The 23545-nt window shown below is 56.8% G+C and overlaps 1 protein-coding gene across 3 annotated transcripts in view; it reads left to right on the forward strand.

Moving 5' to 3' along the window:
• GSG1L (GSG1 like) overlaps window positions 1-23545 on the forward strand; it is a 184171-nt gene that overhangs the window by 116206 nt on the left and 44420 nt on the right. For all 3 annotated transcript variants that reach the window (XM_051847559.2, XM_051847558.2, XM_051847561.2), the window contains one exon: window positions 12888-13040. In XM_051847559.2, coding sequence (XP_051703519.2) covers window positions 12888-13040 — 153 coding nt within the window. The remainder of the gene's footprint in view (window positions 1-12887; window positions 13041-23545) is intronic.

Genomic DNA, 23545 nt, shown 5'->3' on the forward strand with positions numbered 1-23545 from the left:
GAGCTGTGACCAGTGTGGAACAGGGCCAGTGAAGGGCTGCTGTGGCTGTGGGAGGGAGGAAACGGGTGGCCAATGGGCATGAGCCCAAGGAGGAGGTTCCGGGCAGGGGTCAGTGACGCGGGAGCAGTTCTTGTGCAGGTATGGCTGCACCCAGGGGCTGCCACGTAGCAGGTGCGCAGGAGGCTGCTCTGTGGTCGCTCAGCTCAGCTTTCCTGTGTCTGTGCCATTCCCAAGAGGCAAGGCGCTGGCCTCTGACTGCCCGTGCGCCCGCCCTCCCCAGTGTGGCAGCCCTCCACCCCATGTGGGTAGGGGGTGCCCCCTGCTAGATGTTCCAGTGTTCAAGTACCAGGACTGGCTCCAGTGGCCCAGGCTGAGTCACATCCCACAGTGCAGCCCAGGGAGCTGGGAGAGTGTGGGTTGGCCCCAGGACGTCCCTGAGAGAGGGGGAGCTGCAGACCCTGAAAGGAATAAGCTGGAGGCTGGGCTGGCCCAAGGCACAGGAGGTAGCAGCAGAGGCAGGGTCTTGGGAGTCTGTTGGAGAAGAAGGGACCACGTGGGGATGGTTGAGACCCAGTGCCCATTTCACAGATGACGAAACTGAGGCCAGGATTCACCCATTTCACAATGGGAAAGCCACCAGGAAGACCAAGTGGATGTCAGAAAGGGCTGTGGCCAGGAGAGGGGAGGCTGGGACCCCTCTGGGTTCTCTCCGAGGAGCTCACGTTGGAGCTGAGACCTAAATGGGGAAAAAGACCCTCAGTCACATGAGGCAGAGAGGCTAGAACATTCTAGAAGGAATGGCAGCATGCCCAGGGCCACAAGCTCAGTGGGGGCAGGGCATGCCCTGACCTCTTGAACCTGTGGCTTCCACCAGGTGCCACATAAGAACTGGAGAGTTCCAGCTGGAGCTGCTCTGTGCCTTGTCCCCGGAGCAGGGCGTGTGTCCCCCTACCCTTGTCTGCCGTGGGGCTGGGGGCACAAGGACACTGCGTGGCTTCTGCGTGACAGGTTCCTGCCCAGGACACCCCCTGTGCCATCGGCAACTTCTGCCAGAAGCCGGGATCTGAAAAGCCTTGGCTTACCCCACAGGCTCCAAGGGCTCTCTCAAGAGTGTTTCCATTTCAGTTTTGTTACTAGTGAGGTCCAATCGATTTTGCCATGTGACTTCAACTCAGTTGGTTTCTTCTTTTGTGGGCTGTCTGGAAACCCCACCTTTCAGACCGCCTTACAAAACTCTTGGTTTTTTTTTTCTTTAACCTGAAACTCGAGGCATTTGGAAGCACTGATCTCAAAGGCCCCCGTGCAGCCGGCTTCCTCCCTTGGATTCTCTGATCTTTAAAAATACCAAAGGAAATGCCATTTATATTGGCAGAAGCTTTGTGGGTGCCTCCCAGATGAGAGAGTAAACCCCCGAAGTTGAGAGGCTGGATATTTTTAGCTTCCTCCGCTGGGTCATATAAAGTGCCCGCTCCATTTGTGCAAGGTGGGGGCGGGGGAGGGGTAGAAGCAGGGCCACCGCCCAGGTGCAGGGGAACAAAAGGTGGAGTGCGGAGTTGGGGGTGGCTGTCCCTGCCCTGGTGGGAAGGACGTCCATTTCAGATGGAGGAGGCCCTCCCGTGTTCCAGAACACTCCTTCCTGCACGGACCCTTGCAAACAAGCCCGGTGGCGTGGTGCTCACTGGCTTCCTTTTCATAATTCTGCCCATACCTGAAAGACGCTGACAGAGGGCGCTGTCATGTAGAGGGTAAAGCTGCCATCTGCAGTGCCCACATCCCATAGTGGGCACCAGTTTGAGTCCCAGCTGCTCCACTTCCGATCCCGTTCTCTGCTATGGCCTGGGAAAGCAGCAGCAGGTGACCCAAGTCCTTGGGCCCCTGCACCCACATGGGAGACCCTGAAGAAACTCCTGGTTCCTGGCTTCAGATTAGCCCAGGTCTGGCTGTTGTGGCCACTGGGGCCTCTCTGGAACTCTGCCTTTCAAATAAATAACTAAATCTTAAAAAAAAAAAAAAAAGACACCAACAGGAAGTGCCTTGATGCAGCCGGCAGAGACCCGGGTTGGAGCCCTGCTCTGCTACGGGCTGCATGACCCTGGTCCAGCTTCCTACTCTCTCTGGGTGCAAGGGGCTCAGTTATGGTCGGGATTCCGAGTTCTGCCAGGGCTGGAAACTGGCAGGCACGTTTCACCGACCCACGCGGCATTTAGTTCACAGCTGATGTCTCGAGGTGGGGAGAAGTGACATGAAAAATCGGAATTTCTGGCTTCTTTTGGAAAGGCAGTCGGTCCGGCAGCCCTGGGCACACGCCCCCGCTGGAGCTGGGCAGTGCCCCTGCCTGGGCATGTGCGGCCCCTCCAGGTGGCCACAGTTGCTGTCACTGTCTTTACCTCCTCCAGTTCTGCTCGTGCCTTTAAGTGAGGAGGGAAGGGGCGCCGCTGTGCCTGGGGTCCAAGCCCCCAAGGTTTCCCACCTCACTGAAGGAAGAGTCGAAGCATGGTGACCCTGCACAAGTCACTCGCCTTCTCTGTGCCTTCATGGAAAGGCGGACTTGGGGTTGGGTGGACAGTACACCTCTTGCAGTAGCTGTCAGATGTGTGTTTCGTGGCCCAGGTAAGCCAGCCTGGGCCTCTGAGCTAGGGGCCTTTCTTTGGCTCTGACTGGCTGCCTCTCGTGTGTGGGCTGGACCCTGTGAAAGCCGTGTAACTGGAGTTTTCTAGGAAGTTCACCCCCCATGCAGGTGTCAGGTGGACTCTCACATGGCCCTGAGATTGTGCACTGTTGCCGGGTGTCGGGGTCAAAGGGGCTTGCGACACCGTCTGGGGGTGGGTCTGGGGGTGCTCGTTACCTATGTGCTCACGGGAGCCAGGCAGGGCCCGTGGGGCGTGTACTGATCCTGGAGTGTGGGCCTTGCTCAGCCCTGCGGCCGTTCCCATGTGGGGACGCAGGGCCTCTAAACAGGGTGCGCCTGTTTTTGCCAACACAACCCAGGAAACTGGCATTTTATGTAGTCTGCTGGAAATGTTGGTCATGAATCCAGATATTTTAAAAATATCCCGTGGGTCACACCAAGGCTGAATTCGGCCTGGTGGCTCCTTGGCTGGAAAACTATTTACTGAGAGGGAAACTGAGGCACCCAAGTCTGCGGTGTCAGGGCTGCTGACTCATGGTGCGGATACCTCCTGTTGGTCCCACTGCAGCTCTGGCTTCCAGAAACTTCCTTGCCTCCACCCCCACTCCTCAACCCTGGGGGCTCCCACAGAGCCAACCCATTCCCCAGTCACACAACAGAGGGCGGCCCCAGTGCTGGCGCTGGGAGGAAGCCCCTTCTGCCCCAGGCCATCTGTGCCCCCTGCTTGCTCTGGGACGTGGCCAGGTCCCAGCCCCGCCTGGGCACGAGCTTCCGCTTCTGCAGAACCAACACGGAGCACCCGGCGGCCCCCAGAGTCCCTTGCCACGCATCTCCGTCCCTGCCTCCCAGTTCCCGGCATTGACACTTTGCCAACAGCAGCCGTCCCTGAGGTCTGGGCCTGTGTCATTGCCATGGCTGTACGTGCTCCATGCCAGGGGGCGTGTCACCCGTCTCCTGTCTCACACTGAGCGGTGACTTATTGATTGGATGGATCGAATGGATGGATTTATTTTGGGAGGAGTGTTCCCTTTTGAAATGCCACAGCGTCTCGGGAGCTCATGGCTTTGTGACAGTTCCACTCTGATCCCTGTGAAGGTTTTATTTGTCTGATGGCTGATGCGCACTTGTCCAGGCTTCTCAGTTCTCCCTGGTCCCACGCCCGTAACAGAAATGACAGCCACGGCTGATGCTTGCGTGACACTGTCCCTGGCTCAGGCACTGTCTGGAGCCCTTGACACACCTCATCCTTGCAGTAGTACATGAAGTGGGGTCTGTATTCCCAAATGATGGATGAGACAGCTGGGGCTAATGGGGACCCATCAGTTGCCCGGTCTCCACGCCTAGGCACTGCCAGAGCTGGGGTTGGGCAGTCTGCGTGGACGAGCTGCTCAAGACCCACAGTCTTTCCCTCTGTGTCTCTTCTTGGTGACCTCTGTAATTATTCTAATTGCCAATAATTTTTAAAAATTGATTCATTGTATTTCTTTGAAAACAAGAGAGTGAGAGAGACAGAGATAGAGAAAGAGAGAGAGGTCTTTCATCCACTGGTTCACTCCTCAAATGCCCATAGCAGCCAGGGCTGGGCCAGGCCAAAGCCAGCGGCCAGGAACTCCATGCGGGTCTCTAATGTGGGTGGTAGGGACTTCAATGCCTGAGCCACCGCCACCTGCTCCCTCCTCCCAGGGTGCCCACTGGCAGGAAGTGTGGCTTGGGAGCAGAGTCGGGACTCAACCCCAGGCACTGTGATACGGGATCCAGGCATCCTAAGCCGCACTGCCTGCCTCCCCCACCAATAACTTGACTTATTGCAAGTAATAGGCACACTTGGCTTTCTTGCATGCTCTGTAAGAGTCAGCCATGCGTGACTTACAGATGGCATCTCATGTAAGGCTCATGACAAAGTCTGCAACATGGAGAGACTGAGCGCCAGGGTGGCAAGGCCACTGGCTGGGGTCGCCCAGCCAGGACACAGTGCCCACCTGTGTCTCTTGCTCAGCCAAGGAGCTAGCCCTGGGAAGTATCTCAGTGAGGACAGATGGGGTGACAAGGAAACCATTGCTGCCAACCCATCCATTCCATCACTGGAGGGGCAGAGGGTGCCCCTCACCCCACGGGCCCACACCTGATGAGAAGTCATTTCTTCTGCCCCCGATGTCACCCGTTTTGTGCTGCAAATAGAACCGTTGGTGGCCATTGGCGCAACCGTGGGACAGTCACCACCAGCTTTGCAGAGCCTTTCCCAGTGTCCCCAAGGCGAGGCCCAGCTGGCCCCAACCCTGCCCGTCCAACCCCTGTGCATCTCACGTGTGCGTGTGCGTGTGTATGTGAGGTCAGAGAGTCTCAAGGCAAAGGGTGCATCGGAGCCCCCAGTAGAGCCCATTACAGCGCCGACTGGGTCCTGCTCAGAGTTTCTGATTCAGCAAGGTCCGGGCGGGGCCTCAGACTCTGCACCCCAAGTTGCCAGGTGGTCCCGATGCTGCTGGTTGGGACCCACTTTGAGACCACTCCAATGGGAAACCAAGACTCCTTGAGATTAAATAAGAGACAGTGAGAGAGCAGGAAGGACAGACAGAGGCATCTGTGATGGTCCCTTTGGGAAATGACTCCCCAGAGGCTGGGGGTCAGGACAGGGAGGGGGCAGGGAAGAAATCCCTGGCTGTTCACCCCCCTTTCTGATCTGCAGCTGGTGCTCCGTGGCTGAACCCAGCAGCAGGGTCAGGGCATGGGGTTTGTGTGTGACAGTGTCCTGGAGCCCATAGCTGGGCAGAGATGGAGGAGGCGGCTGGCCTGGGGGGTGGGGTTGGAGGTGGGTAGGGTGATAGAGAAAGTAAGCCGCAGGACTGTGACTGTCAAATAAGGAAGATTCTAAGTTCCAGCCTGGCCCTCTTTTTGTTTAAAAAAAAAAAAAAAAATGACAAGACTTAGCCAGGTGTTAAGAATGCAGTAGCGGCCGGCGCCGCAGCTCACTAGGCTAATCCTCCACCTTGCGGCACCAGCACACCGGGTTCTAGTCCCGGTCGGGGCGCCGGATTCTGTCCCAGTTGCCCCTCTTCCAGGCCAGCTCTCTGCTGTGGCCAGGGAGTGCAGTGGAGGATGGCCCAAGTACTTGGGCCCTGCACCCCATGGGAGACCAGGATAAGTACCTGGCTCCTGCCATCGGATCAGCGCAATGCGCCAGCTGCAGTGCACAGGCCGCGGCGGCCATTGGAGGGTGAACCAACGGCAAAGGAAGACCTTTCTCTCTGTCTCTCTCTCACTGTCCACTCTGCCTGTCAAAAAAAAAAAAAAAAAAGAATGCAGTAGCACCAAATGGAGGCTATTTTTTTTAAAGATTTATTTATTTATTTGAAAGGCAGAGTTACAGAGAGGCAGAGACAGAGAGAGAGAGAGACAGAGAGGTCTTCCATCTGCTGGTTCACACCCCAAATGGCCGCAACAGCCGGGGCTGAGCTGATCCGAAGCCAGGAGTCAGGAGCTTCTTCCAGGTCTCCCACGTGGGTGCAGGGGCCCAAGGACTTGGACCATCTTCCGCTGCTTTCCCAGGCCACAGCAGAGAGCTGGATCAGAAGTTGAGCAGCTGGGACTCGAACAGGCGTCCTTATGGGATGCCAGCACTGCAGGCGGAGGCTTTACCTGCTATGCCACAGCTCCAGCTCCACGGAGGCTCTTTGGATGGAGGTAGTGAGTCCCACAAAAAGCAGAAGAGAGCAGTGGCTGTTTTACCCTTGGCTTCAGAGAGTTGAAAGTTGTGGCTTGGTGCCATTTTACAGCCCTAATGGGAACACGGACGTGTGGACCACACCCTGCACTGTCACCTGCCTTGGGGACTGACTGCTGTCGCTGGGGGCGGGGCCAGGGCAGTGTGGGTCCCCCAGCGGTGGGGAGGAGTGGCCGCAGGTGGCCAGGGAGCTGCAGCTGCTAACAGGTGGGAGCGTGCATTCAGATGCTGTGGGCGTGGCAGGGGCCCCCTCCATGTCTGCTCCGCCCCTATAGCCCCCCACCCCTACCGCTCCTCTTAAGGATTGCTGCACCCTGCAACCCCACCTGCCACCTGAGACCCCAGCTCCCACCTGTTGTCCTGAGCTTTTCCGAGGCGTTTTGTGGGCTCCCAGGCCTCCGGCCACTCTCTGACAGTCAGCAAATGTTTAGTGAGTGCCAAGGCCCCTGCATCTGTCTGAGCTCCAGCCCCCTCATGGGCATCCCCACTGGGCGGCCCACTGGGAATGTCTACCTCGCGTGTCCAATGTCCACGTCGCCTCCCTGCAGTGGCCTTGTCCCTGTAGACCTTGAAGCGGGTCATGGTCCGTGGCGCCACTCTGCCTCCTTCTTGTCCCTTTCTGCCGCAGGTCTGCAGCCTGCTGAGTGCACCATCAGGGCCAGGGAGGGGGTCTCAAGTTCCCCCACTGGTCCTCAGCCCAGCCCTGGCCACAGCTCAGGCGCTGGTGAAGCCTCCAGTGTGTCTCACCGCCTGCCGGCACCGTCTCTTTTCCATCCATTCTTGTTCTCCACACTCCGCTCCTCCCAGTACAGTCGCTGCCCTGCTGGGACCCTGCCCACGGGTCAGGCCCTGCTTGCCCAGCCTTGCTTTTTACAAGTTGTCCCAGGACCTCTGGCCTCCTCCTCCATTGCCCTTGGTGGCCAGGGGGGCTTGGGATTGCTGAGAACCAAGAGGGCCACTTCATGCCACCTGGGGCCATCCTCTCCCTGGGATGCTGGACATCTGGCGTGATGGCCTTGACTGGAGATGCTTACACCTGGTGGCACCAGCTCGAGAAATAGGTATGAGTGCCAAGTGGCCGCTCCCCTGCAGTGTCAACCCTCCCTACCCCGGATGGTTCCCAGAGTCAAAGGGGCCTGGGTTTGAATCCGGCTTGTACCGTGGTCTAGCTGTGCCGTCTCTCAAACCTAGGCTTTTTCACCTGTGAGATGGGCAATCCGTTGCTACCTTGTGAGGTGGTTAGAGAATTTTGGGAAGGAATTTGCATGAAGACTGCTGTCTAAGGTCAGGTTCCGCCCACACACACCCCCGGAAGGAGACGCTGAAACAGGGATTCACATGCAAGCCGTTTATAAAGTTAGCGCTCCCCCAGAGAGCTGGGGAGAGAACTGCGGACACAGCCCAGGGGAGGGAGGGGGTGCAGCTAAGGGACGGTGTCAGGCCAGTCTGACCCTCAGCGCTGCGTGAGGCTCAGCTCAGTCGCGCCAGCCGGAGACCCAGGACCGGGATTCACTGGGCAGCCACTGGCTGCTGACAGCACAGAGTGGGCCGTGTCGGCGCCCAGTTACTGTCTTTTCTGTTCTTTAAAACATTTTGGGGTGGGGGGTGGGGCTGTGGTGTAGCAGGTTAAGCCCCCGCCTGCAGCACTGGCATCCCATATGGGCGCAGGTTCGAGTCCAGGCAGCTCCACTTCCGATCCAGCTCCCTGCTAATGCACCTGGGAAAGTGGCAGAAGGTGACTAGAAGGAAAGCGGTAGAAGATGGCCCACGTCCTTGGGCCCCTGCACCCACGTGGGCCACCTGGAAGAAGCTCCTGGCTCCTGGGTTAGGAGCAGCTTAGCTCTGGCCATTGCAACCCTCTTGGGGGACTGAACCAGGAGATGCAAGACCTCTCTTCGCTCTCCTTCTCCCTGTGTCTCTGCCTTTCTTTCTTTCTTTTTTTTTTTTAAAGATTTATTTATTTGAAAGACGGAGTTACAGAGAGAGGTAGAGAGAGAGAGAGATCTTCCACCCGCTGGTTCACTCCCCAGATGGCCACAACAGCCGGAGCTGCGCCAATCCAAAGCCAGGAGACAGGAACTTCTTCCGAGTCTCCCATGTGGGTGCAGGGGCCCAAGGACTTTGGCCATCTTCTACTTTCCCAGGCCATAGCAGAGAGCTGGAATGGAAGAGGAGCAGCCAGGACTAGAACTGGCGCCCATATGGGATGCCGGCACTTCAGGCCAGGGCTTTAACCCACTATGCCATAGCGCTGGCCCCATCTGCCTTTCAATAAATACATTTTAAAAAAAAATTTGAGAGAAAGAGAGAGAACGAGCTCCCATCTGCAGGCTCATGCCCTAATGGCCAGCTGGGGCTGGGCTGGGGCCCAAGCTGGGAACTGGATCCAGGTCTCCCAGGCGGGTGGCAGGGGCCCACGTTCTGGAGCCATCACCACAGCCTCCGGGTGTGCGTTAGCAGGGAGCGGGAGACTCAGGACACAGAGTCGGCATCCAGCCCAGGACTGCGGTGCAGGAAGCAGATGTCTTCACCTGGGCTCCGCTCAACACCTGCTCTTGCTCTCACGCTTGCCCACCAAAGACAGAAACTCTAAAGTGAGAGCACATAGGATCTTGGGTGAGCAGAGACTTCCAGACAGCTGAAGACCAGGGGGGATGAACCTCCCCACTGAGGCTGTAATACCCCCTCCCCCAGCATTGGGGATCCCAACCCTGTTTCCCCAGGGCTCACTTCCCGAGCACTTTGCCCCCACACCCCAGCCTGTCTCTGGTCTGCAACAGTGGAGCAGGCAGGGCCCTGCTGGGAGGGCGGGGCGCGGGGAGAGGGAAGGCCTGGCCCAGAGCCCAGTGGGCTGCGCTGAGCAGGCCTCTGGCGGGGTGGGAGCTGTGGGCAGCGGAGGGAGGCAGCTGAGCCAGCAAGTGCATTATGGTGGATTCCACCCCTCCAGGGCCCCGGGGAGTCTGGAAAGGCCTAGGAGAGGCTGCTGGGTGGGGCGGGCCCTCGTGGGCGTGGCCACTGTCCTGGCAGCCTCAGCACTCCCTGGGTCTCTCCCTGCCACCTTCTGGGTCTCCGCCAGCGCGGGCCTCGGGGCTGTGAGTATGCGGTGCCAGGTGGTGTTTTAACAGCTTCCAGGCTGCCAAGAGCGCATTATTCTCTTACAGAAAATCCAAGGGATTGCCCAGGACATGCGATATTTCTGTAGCCAAAAGGAAAAAGAGAGAGAAGGTTCTCCAAAGCCCTAGAAGCCCTCCAGTGTCAGGCGTGCCAGCGGGCGGTTGATGGCCTGGGTTCCTCAGCAGGGAACAGACAGGGACTCAGCATCTGCTGCCTCCAAGAAATAGTGTGTGTCGCATGTCCCTGGCACAGCTCGGGCACCAGCAGAGGGAAGGAAAGGACATGACTGACAGCCTCAGAGAACAGGGAAGCTGAAGATAAGGAGGCCACTTCAGACAGATAAGGGATTAATTGACTCATGTGATTAAAGAACAAAGGACATGCGGCTTCAGGCACAGCTGGATCCAGGAGTGCTAGCGATGTCATCAGAACACAGTTTTCTTCCATCTCTTGGCTTTGACTTCTGTGGTACTGGCTGCCCCTCAGGAAGGCTCTGGCCCCCTGTTGACTGAGTCAGGTCCCTCCTTCCATTCTTCCAGCCTCAGACCAGCTGGGAAGAAAAGTAAGGACTTTGGGAGGCGGGTCACGCACACATGGTCCTGGTTCCATCGGTCACTTGCCATAGCATCTTGCTCCCTTGTGACCTTGTCTGTAGCCTTGACCCCAGTCATGAGCCCATGGGCTGCACTTCCTGTCACCACTGGTTCTCCCGTGTGACAAATGTAGCAATGCACCCAATTTTTTTTTAATTCATTTGAAAGGTGGAGTGAGAGAGAGAGAGAGAGAGCACTTCCATCACTGGTTCACTCCCTAAATGGCTGCAACGGCCAGTTCTGGATCAAGCCAAAGCCAGGAGCCAGGAGCTTCTTCCAGGTCTCCCATGTGGATACAGGGGCCTAAGAACTTGGGCCATCTTCTACTGCTTTCCCAGGCCATAGCAGAGAGCTGGATGGGAAGTGGAGCAGCTGGGACTCAAACTGGCCTCCTATGGGATGCCTATGTCTCAGGCAGTGGCTTCACCCTCTGTACTGCAGTGCAGATCCTACACCAGTGTAAGCTCTCACCATATGCTGTCACAAGTTCTTTTTTTCAAAATCTTTTTTTTTTCAGCCATGAAACAAAAAACTTTTATTGTCACAAAATAAAAATGAAATCTAACTGCAGGGTGACCGGGCCGATTTTATTAATGCATTTCCTGACATCAAACCTCCCATTCGCTACTTAGAAAGTAAATATTAATAATAAATCTAAGGTATTCTACCTGACCTGGAATCATTGTTTAAAAAATACTTTATGGGGCCGGAACTGTGGCATATTGGGTAAAGTCACTGCCTGCAGCGCCGGCATCCCATATGAGTGCCAGTTCAAGTCCCAGCTGCTCCATTTCCGATCCAGCTCTCTGCTATGGCCTGGAAAAGTAGTAGAAGATGCCCAAGTCCTTGGGCCCCTGCACCCACGAGGGAGACCTGGAAGAAGCTCCTGGCTCCTGACTTCAGATTGGTGCAGCTCTGGCCATTGTGGCCAACTGGGGAGTGAACCAGGGACGGAAAATCTCTCTCTCTCTCTCTCTCTCTCTCTCTCTCTCTGACTTTCAAATAACTAAATAAATCTAAAAAAATATAAAAATACTTTTTTGAGATAACATAATTTTATATGATACTGAAAAGCTTATTGGCTCCACCAAATAAAGAATTCAACAACTAGAAAGTGACAAGACCATGAAGCCAGCACGCCATCTTCCAGTTGTAGCCATTCTGCTGCCAGTACTAGAATTTCATTCTTCTTTATAGCTGAATAGTATTCCATGTCTCTGTGTGTGTGTGTTCCTCATCTATTTTCTTTATCTGTCAGTGGATGATGGACACCTCGGTTGATTCCATATTTTCGCTCCTGTGAACAAAGCAGCTACAAACATGGTGGTGCAGGTGTCTCTCTGATAAAACGTGTTCCTGGCTTTTGGGTCTATACCCAGTTAGTGGGATTGCTGGACCGTATGGGGAAGTCCTATTTCTAGCTTTCAAAGGAAATCTCCACACTGTTTTCCCCGGGGGCTGCCCTGACATATGTTCCCACCAGCAGTGTGTAAAAGTTTTGCCAGGGGCCGGTGCCGTGGCTCACTTGGTTAATCCTCCACCTGCAGCGCCAGCATCCCATATGGGTGCCGGTTCAAGTCCTGGCTGCTCCTCTTCCAGTCCAGTTCTCTGCTGTGGCCCGAGAAGGCAGTGGAGGATGGCCCAAGTGCTTGGGCCCTGCACCCGCATGGGAGACCAGGAAGAAGCTCCTAGCTCCTGGCTTCGGATCGGTGCAGTGCCAGCCATAGCAGCCATTTGGGGGGTGAACCAGAGGAAGGAAGACCTTTCTCTCTGTCTCTCTCTCTCACTGTCTAACTGTATCTGTCAAATATATATATAAAAAAAAAAGTTTTGCCAGTATCTGCTGCTGTCTTTTGGAAAACAGCCGTTGTGACAGGGGTGTGGTGCTGTCTCATCGTGGTTTTGATGAGAGAGAGAAGTGAGTGAGAAGAAGATGTAACAGGGGCGGGAATGGCAGGAGATCTCCCATAACTAGGCTGCAGATGAATGCAGCCCAGTTGTGGGGGAGGGGGCCGCTGGCCTTCAGGCATAGCTGGAACCAGGTGTTCACATGGTCCAAAGGCTCCGACTCACAGCTGAGCATCTCTTTTCCTGGTCCACTTCAGTAGTTCCATGCCCCAGATTTCAACAGAAAGATGTTGATTGGTCAGTTTTAGGTCAGGTGATCTGTTAGACCCATCAGCTGTGCACAGTGGGGCAGGGTTGCGGCTCCTGGAAGACCAGGGTCCTGAGCAGATAACAGCATGGGTATCAGGGGCTGGTGCTGAGGTGTAGCGGGTAAAGCCGCCGCCTGCAGTGTCGGCATCCCATACGGGTGCCGGTTCGAGTCCTGGCTGCTCCACTTCCAGTACCACTGAGGACAAGCAAGGATGAGATGGGATGCCTGATACAGACAGCTTTGCTGTGAATGGCTACCAGGAGGGCTGCTGTCTCAGGTACCAGGTGCAGGGGAGAGGCACCCCAAGGGCTCTCCGTGGGCATCTGTAGTTCTGCCCCAGGCCGCTAGGGCAGGGTAAGGTGGCTTTGAGATTATGAGAAAGAGAGCCCATCTGGACAGCACAGTGTGCACGCTCTCTCCCGCTGCCTGGACCAGCACTGGGCACCCAGCAAGTGACTTCAGCAGGGCTTCCCGAGCCCCTCCCCGGGGAGACCGTGCGATGGCAATGGTCTCAGCTGGGAGACCTGGCATCTGCTCTTGAGCCACCTGCAGCCTCCCACCGCCCCCCACCCCGGGGCTTGGGAGGACAGGACCCAGTGGGGGGGCGGGGTGATGGGGGCGGGGGCGGGGCAGTCTGGCCGGGGGCGGGCCTCACCTCTCGTCCTTCCTGTCTAGGGGTCCTGTGGCTGTCGGTGGTCTCTGAGGTGCTGTACATCCTCCTGCTGGTGGTCGGCTTCAGCCTCATGTGTCTGGAGCTCTTCCACTCCAGCAACGTCATCGACGGGCTCAAGCTGAACGCCTTCGCGGCCGTCTTCACGGTGCTCTCAGGTAGGCGGAGCCCGGCCCGCGGAGCAGGAGCAGGTGCTTGTTGGAGGGCCAGTGGGGGCTGGGCTCAGGAGCCTCCGGCGGGGGGCGCGGCTTTGGGCAAATCGCTTCTCTTCTCTGATCCCACTTCTACCAATTCAGGCGCATTGCGCACGTATCTGGTGAGATCTGCTGTGTGCTGGGCTCCGTACCGAGTGCAGGGGGTATGGTGATGAAGACAGGTAGACAGTTTTGGCCCTGGTGCAGCCTAGAGAGAGGCGGACTCCTTTGAGATATCTTTAGGAGGTCAAAGTCACCGGGCTTGGCGCTGGATGGTGTTTGTTGTATGGTGGAGAGGGAGAGCTGGGTGTGTCCTTCCTGGGAGCCGAGCTGGGGAGGAGGCCACATCCCACTCTGCCTGAGCAGATCCAAATAGGAAGTCGAACGATCGGGCTCCCCTGGGTGCTCGAGGGTCAGTCTGCGGAGGGGGTGGGGGACTGTGGGCCACCAACATCACTCAACCCAGAGGCGTGGGAACCCAGAGGGCCTCCAAGATGGTGCTGCTGCATGGGATGGCCCGGGGAATGTTCCAGAAGGCAGTCAAAGAGGTTTCCAAGCTCTGCAGAGGGACAGAGCGAGACTTGGCTGGGGGAGACACTGTTCCTCACAGCCACATGTACGTTGAATTTCTATAAATCTGATCCTATTCATCATGCCTCGCAAGAACTCTGTGTAACCCAACGGGCATGCGGAGGCCTTGGGTGAGTGAAACCGTCGCGGCCTAATTGAGGTGTGGGTATCTAACAGAGAGGTTCCCCAAGAAGCTGGCAGAGCACACACCGTGGACCCCAACATGGGAGGCCTGTCACTCCCAGGAGGCGAGAAACCACCCCTCTCACGCTGGAGAAGAGGAGAAACGTGCAACTGTTGGCAGAGCGCAGTATTGATTTTGTTGCCCGCTAACCCATCCCCAGCTACTTGGGGCCTGAGAGCCGATTTAGCCTTGTTTGCAACATCTTCGATTCGTTGCCTCAACCTGCACTCGTGGAAGGCCTGCTGGGCCCCCGTCACTGGGCTGGGCTGGAGGGAGTCGACAGAGGAGGCCCCAGTCCTTGCCCTAATGGAGTCTGCAGCCTTGGAGAGAGAGGGGCTTTGTCGGAGAGCTGGAACACGGTGTGCTGACCCCTGTGCTCCAGGTGGGGGCAGGGCCCAGGGAGTGGGGACAGTGGGCGGGGCATGGGGACGGCAAGCTGTGAGCAGAGACCTGGAGGATCAGCAGGGTTGGCTTGGAGGGCGATTCAGGGCAGGAGCCGCAAAGGTGAAGGCGTAGTGAGGAGGTGCACTCTGGGGACTTCACCCAGGTCACAATGGAGGGGGAGGGGGCTGGGCATGTCTACAGGTGGGACCACAAAGCTGGGCGCTGTGTCTTGGTGCCTTGCTAAGGTCGTTAGATGGACAACAGGGAGCCCTGGATGACTCAAGGTAAGGGGTAACCGGGTCAAGGGTTTTGCATTTGTCTGTGGTCTCTCTTGGGTTCAGAGTGGAGTGCAGATGGGATGAAGCAAGATTGGAGGAAGAGAAGGCCAGCCAGGAGGTTGGAATTCAGGCAGTCTGCGACCCTGAATGGGAGGAGGTGCGCATCTTTGTTTCACTAACTTGTAACTGTCAGTCATGGTGTTCTGGGGCAGGACCCGTGACAGGAGCGTTGTGGTTGTTGCAAGGGTCTGGAAGGGCACTCCTTCCAGAGTGTAACACCCACCAGAGCTTCCCTGGAGTCTCACGGCCTCACCTTAATGGAGCAGCAGTTTCGTCCCTGTACAGCCGATTTGTTTGAGTATTTTGTTGTGTTTCAGTAACTGCTTTCTATCATCTTATATAGTGGTAGTTGAGCATCTCTGCTACAAAAATCTGAAATTCCCCCAAATCCAGAGTTTTTGCATGCTGACATAAGGCCACAGGTGGAGAATTCCACACCTGACCCCTTGAGGGGGAGGAGGGCACACCACAGTCAAAACACAGGTGCACTAAAAACATTGCATAAAATCACTTTCAGGCTCTGTGTAGAAGATATGTGTGTAACGTCTATGAATTCCATGTTTACGCTTGGGTTGCACCCCCAAGATACCTCATTACGGATATGCAAATATTCCAAAAAGCCACACCCCCAAACCTGAAACCCCAAGCATTTTGCATAAGGGAGGCTCACCCTGTTCTGAGAAGATGCCTGTAAGTCCGATAGGCCAGAGGGCCCTGATGTGGGGGTGGGAAGTAAGCCCAGTTGAGACCACCTGCTCACCACAGGATGGACTCAGAAACACCAAGGAAGCAGAAAGCAAGCTGTTTACTGCACCCGGTCTCGAGAGTGGCGAGTGGCTGGTGGAAGCAGGCACCACCCCCGAGAGTCAGTAGCTCTCATGCCTGTTGCGCCGGGACCCCTTCCTCCAGTTCCTCACGCCCTGCCCATGTCCCCGTAGCCATGCAGGTGGCCCCCGCCTTCCCCCCAAGGAAAGCACCCCAGGGAATCGCTTCTGCCCCATGCCAGGTGGGGCTGCCCAGGCTGATAACAGAGCAGTAAAACCGTGGGAGGAATTGCAGCCAAGGCTTTGTCCTGGAGAAGGGGGAGGAGGGGAAGGAGCAGCGCAGGAAGGAGAACCCGGTCCCTTAGCACCCGCAGTCTAGACGAAAGCGAGGCGCCGTCCCTCGGTCCCTTTCCGGAGAGGTGCCCGTCGGTTCTGATGCTGCCTACCTCACTCCGCCAGGCCGCCTGGCTGACTACTCCTCCCTGCCTCACGTCTGGATTCTGTCTTGCACGAAGACAACAACCTATTCTGCCCATCTCCCCTGAGCGAGCTCATCACTTGATCTACTTTGTTGTTGTTTTTGCTTTTTTTTTTTTAACTTAGCCCCTCATTGCAGCTGGGAACTAGGCCCTGACATCACGGCTACACTGAGGCTAAGCCAAGTGCTTATGAAAAGACACCACTGGTTCACTTCTCACACGGGTGGGCCCTGGGACAGGTTGAACAGAGGCCTCATCAGATGGGGAAATTAGAAGAGGCAGAGGGATGATGGGCAGGTTTTCAATGCTCTATGCAGCATCCTGGCTCCTCTCCCACAACCAGGGCTTCTTCTGCTCTCCTTCTCTTTCACCCCACCCAACAACAAAGAGGCCCCTGCATTAACCCGGGCACCCACCCCTGCACCTGCCAACTCTGGTCACAAAGCAGAAGCTGCTTGTCAGTCCAGGGCAGCCTTCTCCAGTTTAGAAAGCAGGTGTGGCAGATGGGCTAGGAGGTCAGCAGCTCCTCCCTCTTCCTCCTGGGAAGACCCACTGCTCAAGAAAACAAGATTGTCTCCTTAAGTGCAGGCAGACAAAGAATCCAGGACCCAAGAGGTTAATGGCCATGGCCAGGGTCACACAGCCCGGGGATTGTGGGACTGGGATAAAAGGTGCCTCCAGCCAGCTTCAAAGGCCTGAGCTGTTTTCACAGACTCAGGCTGTGGGAGCGTGTGCCCAGGCCCCAGCCAGCCAACAGTCTCTGAGAAGTGCGTAGTGCCCGGATGATGTCATGAGACCTGGGCGACAAGTGGCGGTGAGGAAGGGCTTTTGTGTTTGTGCCCGGGAGAAGGCAGACCGGAGCGGTGTGATAGGAAGAGGTGAACATTGCAGCTGCTGCCGCAAGAGCCGGGGTTGGGGGAAAGGAGAGGCTGGAAGGGGGAGCCCCTAAGAGCAGGCGGTGGAGTGGCCCCTGACATGGGCAGGTGCCGACACGCAGAGGTCAGCGAGTGAGCCCTCCTGGGCGGAGGCTGGGGTCTGCCACCTGCTCGATGAGCCGAGGTCTGTGCCTTCGAGAGCTGAGGAGAAAGCAAAGTTTGTGGCTTAGGGAGTGGGCACTGGGCCTGGGGGTTGAGATGCCGCTGCTGGTGTTGGAGCACCTGGCTTTGAGTCCCAGCTCTGGCTCCCGACTCCAGCTTCCTGCCGGTGCCCACCCTGGGAGGCAGCAGCTGAGGGCTCAGAGACTCGGGTCCCTGGTACTTGAGCATGGTAAGAATTCACAATTAATTATTATAATTAACTAGTTACTACTAATCCTACTTGATTGACATGTGACAGACTTACTCCTGGGACCCAATTTCAATCAGGCTCCTCTGAGTGCCCTTTCTGACTGATTCTCGACCTTGGGCTTGAGCCGTGTCGTTGGCTCACGCTCCATACGTTATCACCCTTGGTCATGCATTTTAACCAGCATTCCCGATCCCAGTGGCCAGGTTCTCCCCACCTTGCAATGGAGTCAGGCTCTGATGAACCCCTCGTAAGTGAAATAATACTGTACATGGAGAGTGCGCGGGGAGACACTGCCCCTCTGAGCGTCCCAGCTCTGTCACATGGTGCACTGTTGAGTGCCGGCTGTATACCTTCATGACCGCAGGGCTCTCTAGCGGCACCTGCTTGCAGTCCCTGCCCAGTGTTGTGAGAGCAGCCTACTCCTGTGTTGCCAGGCTGGGGAAAGGTGGAAATTCAAGCCTGCGAGGTGCAGCTTCCATTGAACGTGTGTGGCTCTTGTAGCGTCTTGCAGCTGCACTAAATGCCTGTCTCCCAATTTTACAGCTGAGGAAACTGAGGCACAGAACTAGTACATGGCAGTGATGACTTCCAAGCCCCTGTGCTTTCCAAGGAGCCTGGTCTCGTGTGGGTTACGCTGAGCACACAGAGACTGTCTACATGGTTCCCTTGGGTCCCTGGGGACTCTGTGTGGCCGGAGACAGCCACGAGACAGGAGAGTGGGACTGATAATATCATTGGCTGTGGCCTCATCACCCTGGATTGGGGTTCTGATGTCCAGTGCCCACAGAGACGCATAGGCAGCATGAACACCCCGATGCAACCCAACAGGCCCCCTGGAGACCAACGGACACCCCCCCACACCGCATCCCAGCTGTGTAGTTACCACAGAGAAACATGCACATGTTCGAGGAAAACCCACGTCTGTTTTTTTTAATTAATGGAAAACTAGCACCGCGCTGATCCGATGGCAGGAGCCAGGTACTTATCCTGGTCTCCCATGGGGTGCAGGGCCCAAGTACTTGGGCCATCCTCCACTGCACTCCCTGGCCACAGCAGAGAGCTGGCCTGGAAGAGGGGCAACCGGGACAGAATCCGGCGCCCCGACCGGGACTAGAACCCAGTGTGCCGGCGCCGCAAGGTGGAAAACTATTTTTAATTAAAAAAAAATTAAAATAGATTTAGGGAGGTCTAATTTACACGTAGTAAACGACACCCATTTAAAGCCTACAATTTGATGGGTTTGGAAACCAACATCGTAATCTAAGACATTTTCATCCCCTCCCCAAAGAAGCCCCGCCCACCAGCAGTCACCATGCCATCGTCCCCCCACCAAAGCAACTGCTGACCCACTGTCATCTCCAGGACACGCCTGCTCTGCGCAGATGGTGTCAGTGGACTCAAGTAACATATGCTGTCTTGTGGGGCTTTCAAGGTTCATGTCCACGGGAGCAGGTGCCCACCCCTCTCTCCTTTTTCATGCCTGAGTAATATTCCATCGTGTGAGTAGCTCTCCTTTTTGTTGCCCGGTCATTGGTTGATGGGCCCTTGGCTTGTTGCCACCTTGTGGCCATTGTGAGTAATGCTGCTGTGAACCTTCGGGTACCCGTGCTTTGTGTGGGCCTGCACTTTGCTTTCTCTTGGGTTTAAACCTGGAGGAAAAACGGCCGGATTGAATGGCAGCTGTCACTAACTCTTTAATTCCAAGTATGTCCAACATCACTCTGGAACCTCGGCTCCCTCTCGTGCCCCAGCCAAGAGAAAATCCAATCTCTTTTCATCCTGAGTGTTGGAAGATGACTCTCTCCTCCCTGCTCCCAGAGACTCCTGGCTTCTCATCAATAAACAAAGGTGTTTTGAAAACGAAAGCCAATGAGGGAAGCCTTTTACAGATGGGTTTTGCTCCCCCCTTTCCTGCAAAACTTCGGGGGCAAGGAGGTCTGGAACCTTAAAGGGAAAGGGTGAGAATATAGCAGGGGGTAAAAAACAAACCAGTGAACATAACTTAACCTCAGAATATTATCTGGCTGCACCTGCTAGCATACCGTCACCCCATGCCCAGGTATCCTGGAGGGATTGGCTCCAGGGCCCTTGTTGGATACCAGACTCGGAGGGTGCTCAGGGCCTTGACATGGGGGTCTTCGCCCAGACCCTGCCCCTCCCGTGTGCGGGACAAACGCAATGTGAATGCCATGTAAACCATGGTGCTCGCGAGTCGTTTCTGGAATCACGACGAGGAGCCGTGTCTGTGTTCCGTACAGAAGCGATTAGTTTTTTTCCCTTGGAGTGGTTTCCAGCCCCGGTTGGTTGGCTGCGGGGATGTGGAGTGGGCAGGCCCGGAGGGCTGACGGCCGTGATCAATTTGCACCTTACCCGTGGGCCCCACGTTGCTTGTCATCGTGTATTCAGCCCTCGGCATGATACAAAGTCCTGTCCCCTGGAGAATAGAGGGAAGTCTTTTCTCACTCCGCCTAATTTGACCCGTTGAAGTTTCTGTTTGTGGAATGAAAAGTAAGCTCCTGGCCGTGACCGTGACTGCACGGTGGGGCCTCCGCCTGTCTCCAAGGTCACCCTCCCCACTTGGCTGGCGCTCAGACCGCCAGGCTTCCTGGCTCCCTTCCTCAGTGCTGGGGCCTCGGTGCAGGTGGTGCCTCCTGGGGACAGCGTCCCTCCCTCCCCACCGTCTTCCAGCCCCTACTGCCTTGTCCTCCTCCCTGGCCTGATTGCTTCAGCATGGCTCCTAGACTCTGGACTCATCACGTGAGGCATGCTGTGCACTTTCGATGAGCTGATGATGAAGGAACTTGAACCGCCATGGGTCCCTTCGAAACCCGGACAGCGAGAAATGCTTCACCAGGCGAACATTGCGGAGTTACTCACACACACCCAGGTGAAGGTCAAGCTCGGCTCGTGGCCTCCCGGTGCAGTCAAGACCAGCTGTGCCCGGCCTGACACGGCCGCCGCTCACAGTAAATTCATTTCTAGAAATTCTTGAAAAAGTGACATTTATTTATTTGAAAAACAGAGTGACACAGAGAGAGATCGTCCATCTCCTGGTTCATGCTCCAAATGTCAGCAACAGGCAGGGCTGGGCCAGGCTGAAGCCAGGAGCCAGGAGCTCCATCCGGGTCTCCCACGTGGATGCAGGGACCCAGACACTTGGGCCATCTGCTGCTTTCCCAGGTGCATCAGCAGGGAGCTGGATCGGAAGCAGAGGTGGAACTTGAACTCGGGTGCTCCGATATGGGATGCAAGTATCCCAGGCAGACTTCGCCCGCTGCACCCTAACTGCCCGACCTTTCTTTGAGAACTGGAAGGAGCACCTAGCACAGCAAGTACACTAGACAGTGCCATGTGGGCCCCGTGCCACGGTCGAGTGCTATGAACACTACCTAACGGAACAAGCCGCTGGTTTGTCTACATCAGCCACTGGGTATGCTGGGTGACGACTTTGTCACACCAACCATGTTCCTAGCCACAGTCACTTCTCAGCTCCACGGAGCCTGCCGGGACCAGCGTGGGGTCGAGGCCTGGCGTGGAGCAGAACGTCCCCATGCAGTGCGTGAGTGCGTCGTCCCTGAGCGCCACAGGGGCTTCCAGTGCCCCAGGCCAGGTGCTCTCCATCACGGCCCTGCTGATGTCTGGGTCTGCCCCCTTTTGTCGGGGTGGGGAGCTGTCCTGTGCCCTGTGTGATGGTCAGCAGCCTCCTCAGCCTCTGCCCGCCAGGTGCCAGCTATGCCCCACCCAAGCCAGGGCAGCTCAGGGTTTTCATGGTCAGGGAAGGTGCCTCTCCTAGGATAGCATGGGGTCAGGGCAGGAAAGGGGGCCTGGGATAACGGGCCAGGAAATGGGGGCTTCATCCTGGGTGGTGAGGGTGGGGTGCACTGAGAAACCCCCAGGGCTTTACGCGAAGGAGTGACAAGGTCAGGGTGAGGTTCAGTGAGACCATGTCTAGGGTGCAGGGAAGGCCAGCGTGGGCGAGCCTGGCTGGAAGTTACTGCACATGGATCTGGCCACAAGGAGGTGGGGCCAGGGCCAAAGAGCACCGTGTGCCTAGAACTGGCTGGGCCTGGGGACACGCCCAAGGGGCAGGGAGCGGTCCTAGAAGATGCAGAGGTGGGGACTGTGCTGGGGTCAGGAGCACAGTGAGAAGGTAGGAAGGGGACTCCTGCTGGGGGTGGGGGTGGAGCCAGGCCCTCCAGTGGGAAGTACTTCCTGGGGTAGGGGGGCAGGGAGGAAAGAGAGAGGGGGAAGGGAAAGAGAGGCAGCGGGAGATGGGGAGGCAGAGGAAGATGGGAAGGCTTGGAGGCAGACGCACAGGCGCACGCACACACAGATGGGGAGAAAGAGACACACACACATGCACACATGCTCGCACAGGTCAGGAGAAAGAGACAAAACAAGGGGGAGGGACAGAGACAGAGGCCTAGAGAAGGAGGAAGGAGGAGCAGGGAGACACAGAAGACAGCAGCAGAGGGACAAACCTTTGCTTAGCTCCTATCATGCACCAGACCCCTATCAAAGCCCAGGACACAGGGTCCCTGACTCTCCTGCACCCCCCTCCCTGACTCCTAGACCCCGAGATCCCTCCTTCTGCCACCTGCACTCACCCGCAGACTCGCTCTCACCTACCTGGGGCAGGTCCCAGAAGACCAGGGTGGGAGCTGGGGTCGCCCTAGGTCAGGAGCCCCTCCAAGCGGGGGCCCCTGAGCTCTGGCAGGGTTGGGGGGCCCTGAGCCTCGCTCCCTCCCCCTGCTGCCATAGCACTCCTCCCCACCCTCCTCCTTGCCTTCCTCCCCATCCTCTCCCCTGCCCCCTGCCCCCTGCAGGCTGATCTCTCCGTGCCCAGCTCCAAGCTCACCTGCAAGGCCAGGGCAAACCTGCCTCTTCTCTCTACCAGGTACTCTCCAGGGCTTGGAGCACAGAAGCCTGCAGGGGCCTGGAAGGAAACACAGATGAGTGAGTGACACGGGGGTCGCAGGAGTTGCCAGCAAACAGGGAGGTGCGGGTGCTGGTGCGGGGGTGACTGGCAGATTTGGCATCTGGTTAGGGCCTGCTGGCCACGTGTGGAGGCAGTGAGCATCCCCTAAGGCCCGCCCCAAGGCCCCGCCCCCAAGGCCCGCCTCTAAGCCCTGCCCCAAGGCCCCGCCTCCTGAAGACAGCTGCCAGGGATGAAGTTTCAGCAGAGGAGCTTGGGGACGGCAGCCAGTGAGGACCCGGGGCTGCTCATGTAGGTGTCTGCTTTTCACAAGAGAAGCCCCAACTCCCGCGTTTTCAGGCACATCCTCCAGATTTTTTAATGTTGACCAAAAGAACGCATCTTTTATTTTAAACATCTTTTTTTAAAAAAATTATTTATTTATTTGAAAGGCAGAGTTGCAGAGAGGCAGAGGCAGAGAGAGAGAGAGAGAGAGAGAGAGAGAGAGGTCTTCCATCTGCTAGTTCACTCCCCAGAGGGCCACAATGGCCAGACCTGGGCCATTCTGAAGCCAGGAGCCAGGAGCTTCTTCAGGATCTCCCATGTGGGTGCAGGGGCCCAAGCACTTGGGCCATCTTCCACTGCTTTCCCAGGCCATAGCAGAGAGCTGGATCGGAAGTGGAGCAGCTGGGACTCAAACCGGCACCCATACGGGATGCCGGCACTGCAGGTGGTGGCTTTACCGGCTCCGCCACAGTGCCAGCCCCCTTTTATTTTTGTTTTACAGCTGTCACCAACATCTGCAGGTTGGATTCAGCCCGTGGGTTGCCGATTTTCTATCATGGCTGCACGTGTTTCTATTTTATGTTTGTCATAATTGATTTTGCTTCACCATGAGTGTCCTTCTCCTCCTTAGCCCTTGGAGGGTAATGGCTGGGTCAGACCCGTGACCCTGTCCCCCAGACCCGTGACTCTGTCCCCCATGACTGCGCCAACACCTCCCAGACCGCAGAAGCATCATATCCTTAGGTGAATGAATGGGCTGCATGTTGCAAGCGAGGGTGCTGCCTGCAGAGGGGTCAGAAGGTTCTAGAAGATTCCAGGAGCCATGACCTGTTGGCTGAAGGGCAGCCAGTGCATCTGCAGAAAGCAGGGCACTGTGTCCTGTCGCTGGCCCCCTGAGACTGCCTGTGATTTAAATTCCACCACGTCCTTTGTGCTCTCCTCCTGGGAGCAGGGACCAAGGGGAGGATGTAGGCCATCAGGCCTCCCTTACCCTGAGCCTGGCCCCAGGCACAGGGCCAGGCAGAAATGGAGCTCTGGGAACCTGGGGAAGAAGCCAGAATTTCAATAAGTGTAATAAAAATAGGTAGTCAATCCCACCACGGTGGGAGGGTTGGTGGCCCAGGCACTGATCCACCAACTGGACTCTGAGGGGCGTGGCCAGGAAGTGGCAGGTGCCAAGAGCCGTGGCCTCAGGAGGGCGGGGCGGCTGGAGCTGCTCAGGTTGAGGGCAATGTAAGTGCCCTCTTCCTGGTGCGGCCAGCA

The sequence above is a fragment of the Oryctolagus cuniculus genome, chromosome 19 (genome assembly GCF_964237555.1).
Source record: "Oryctolagus cuniculus chromosome 19, mOryCun1.1, whole genome shotgun sequence".
NCBI classification, from domain to species: domain Eukaryota; kingdom Metazoa; phylum Chordata; class Mammalia; order Lagomorpha; family Leporidae; genus Oryctolagus; species Oryctolagus cuniculus.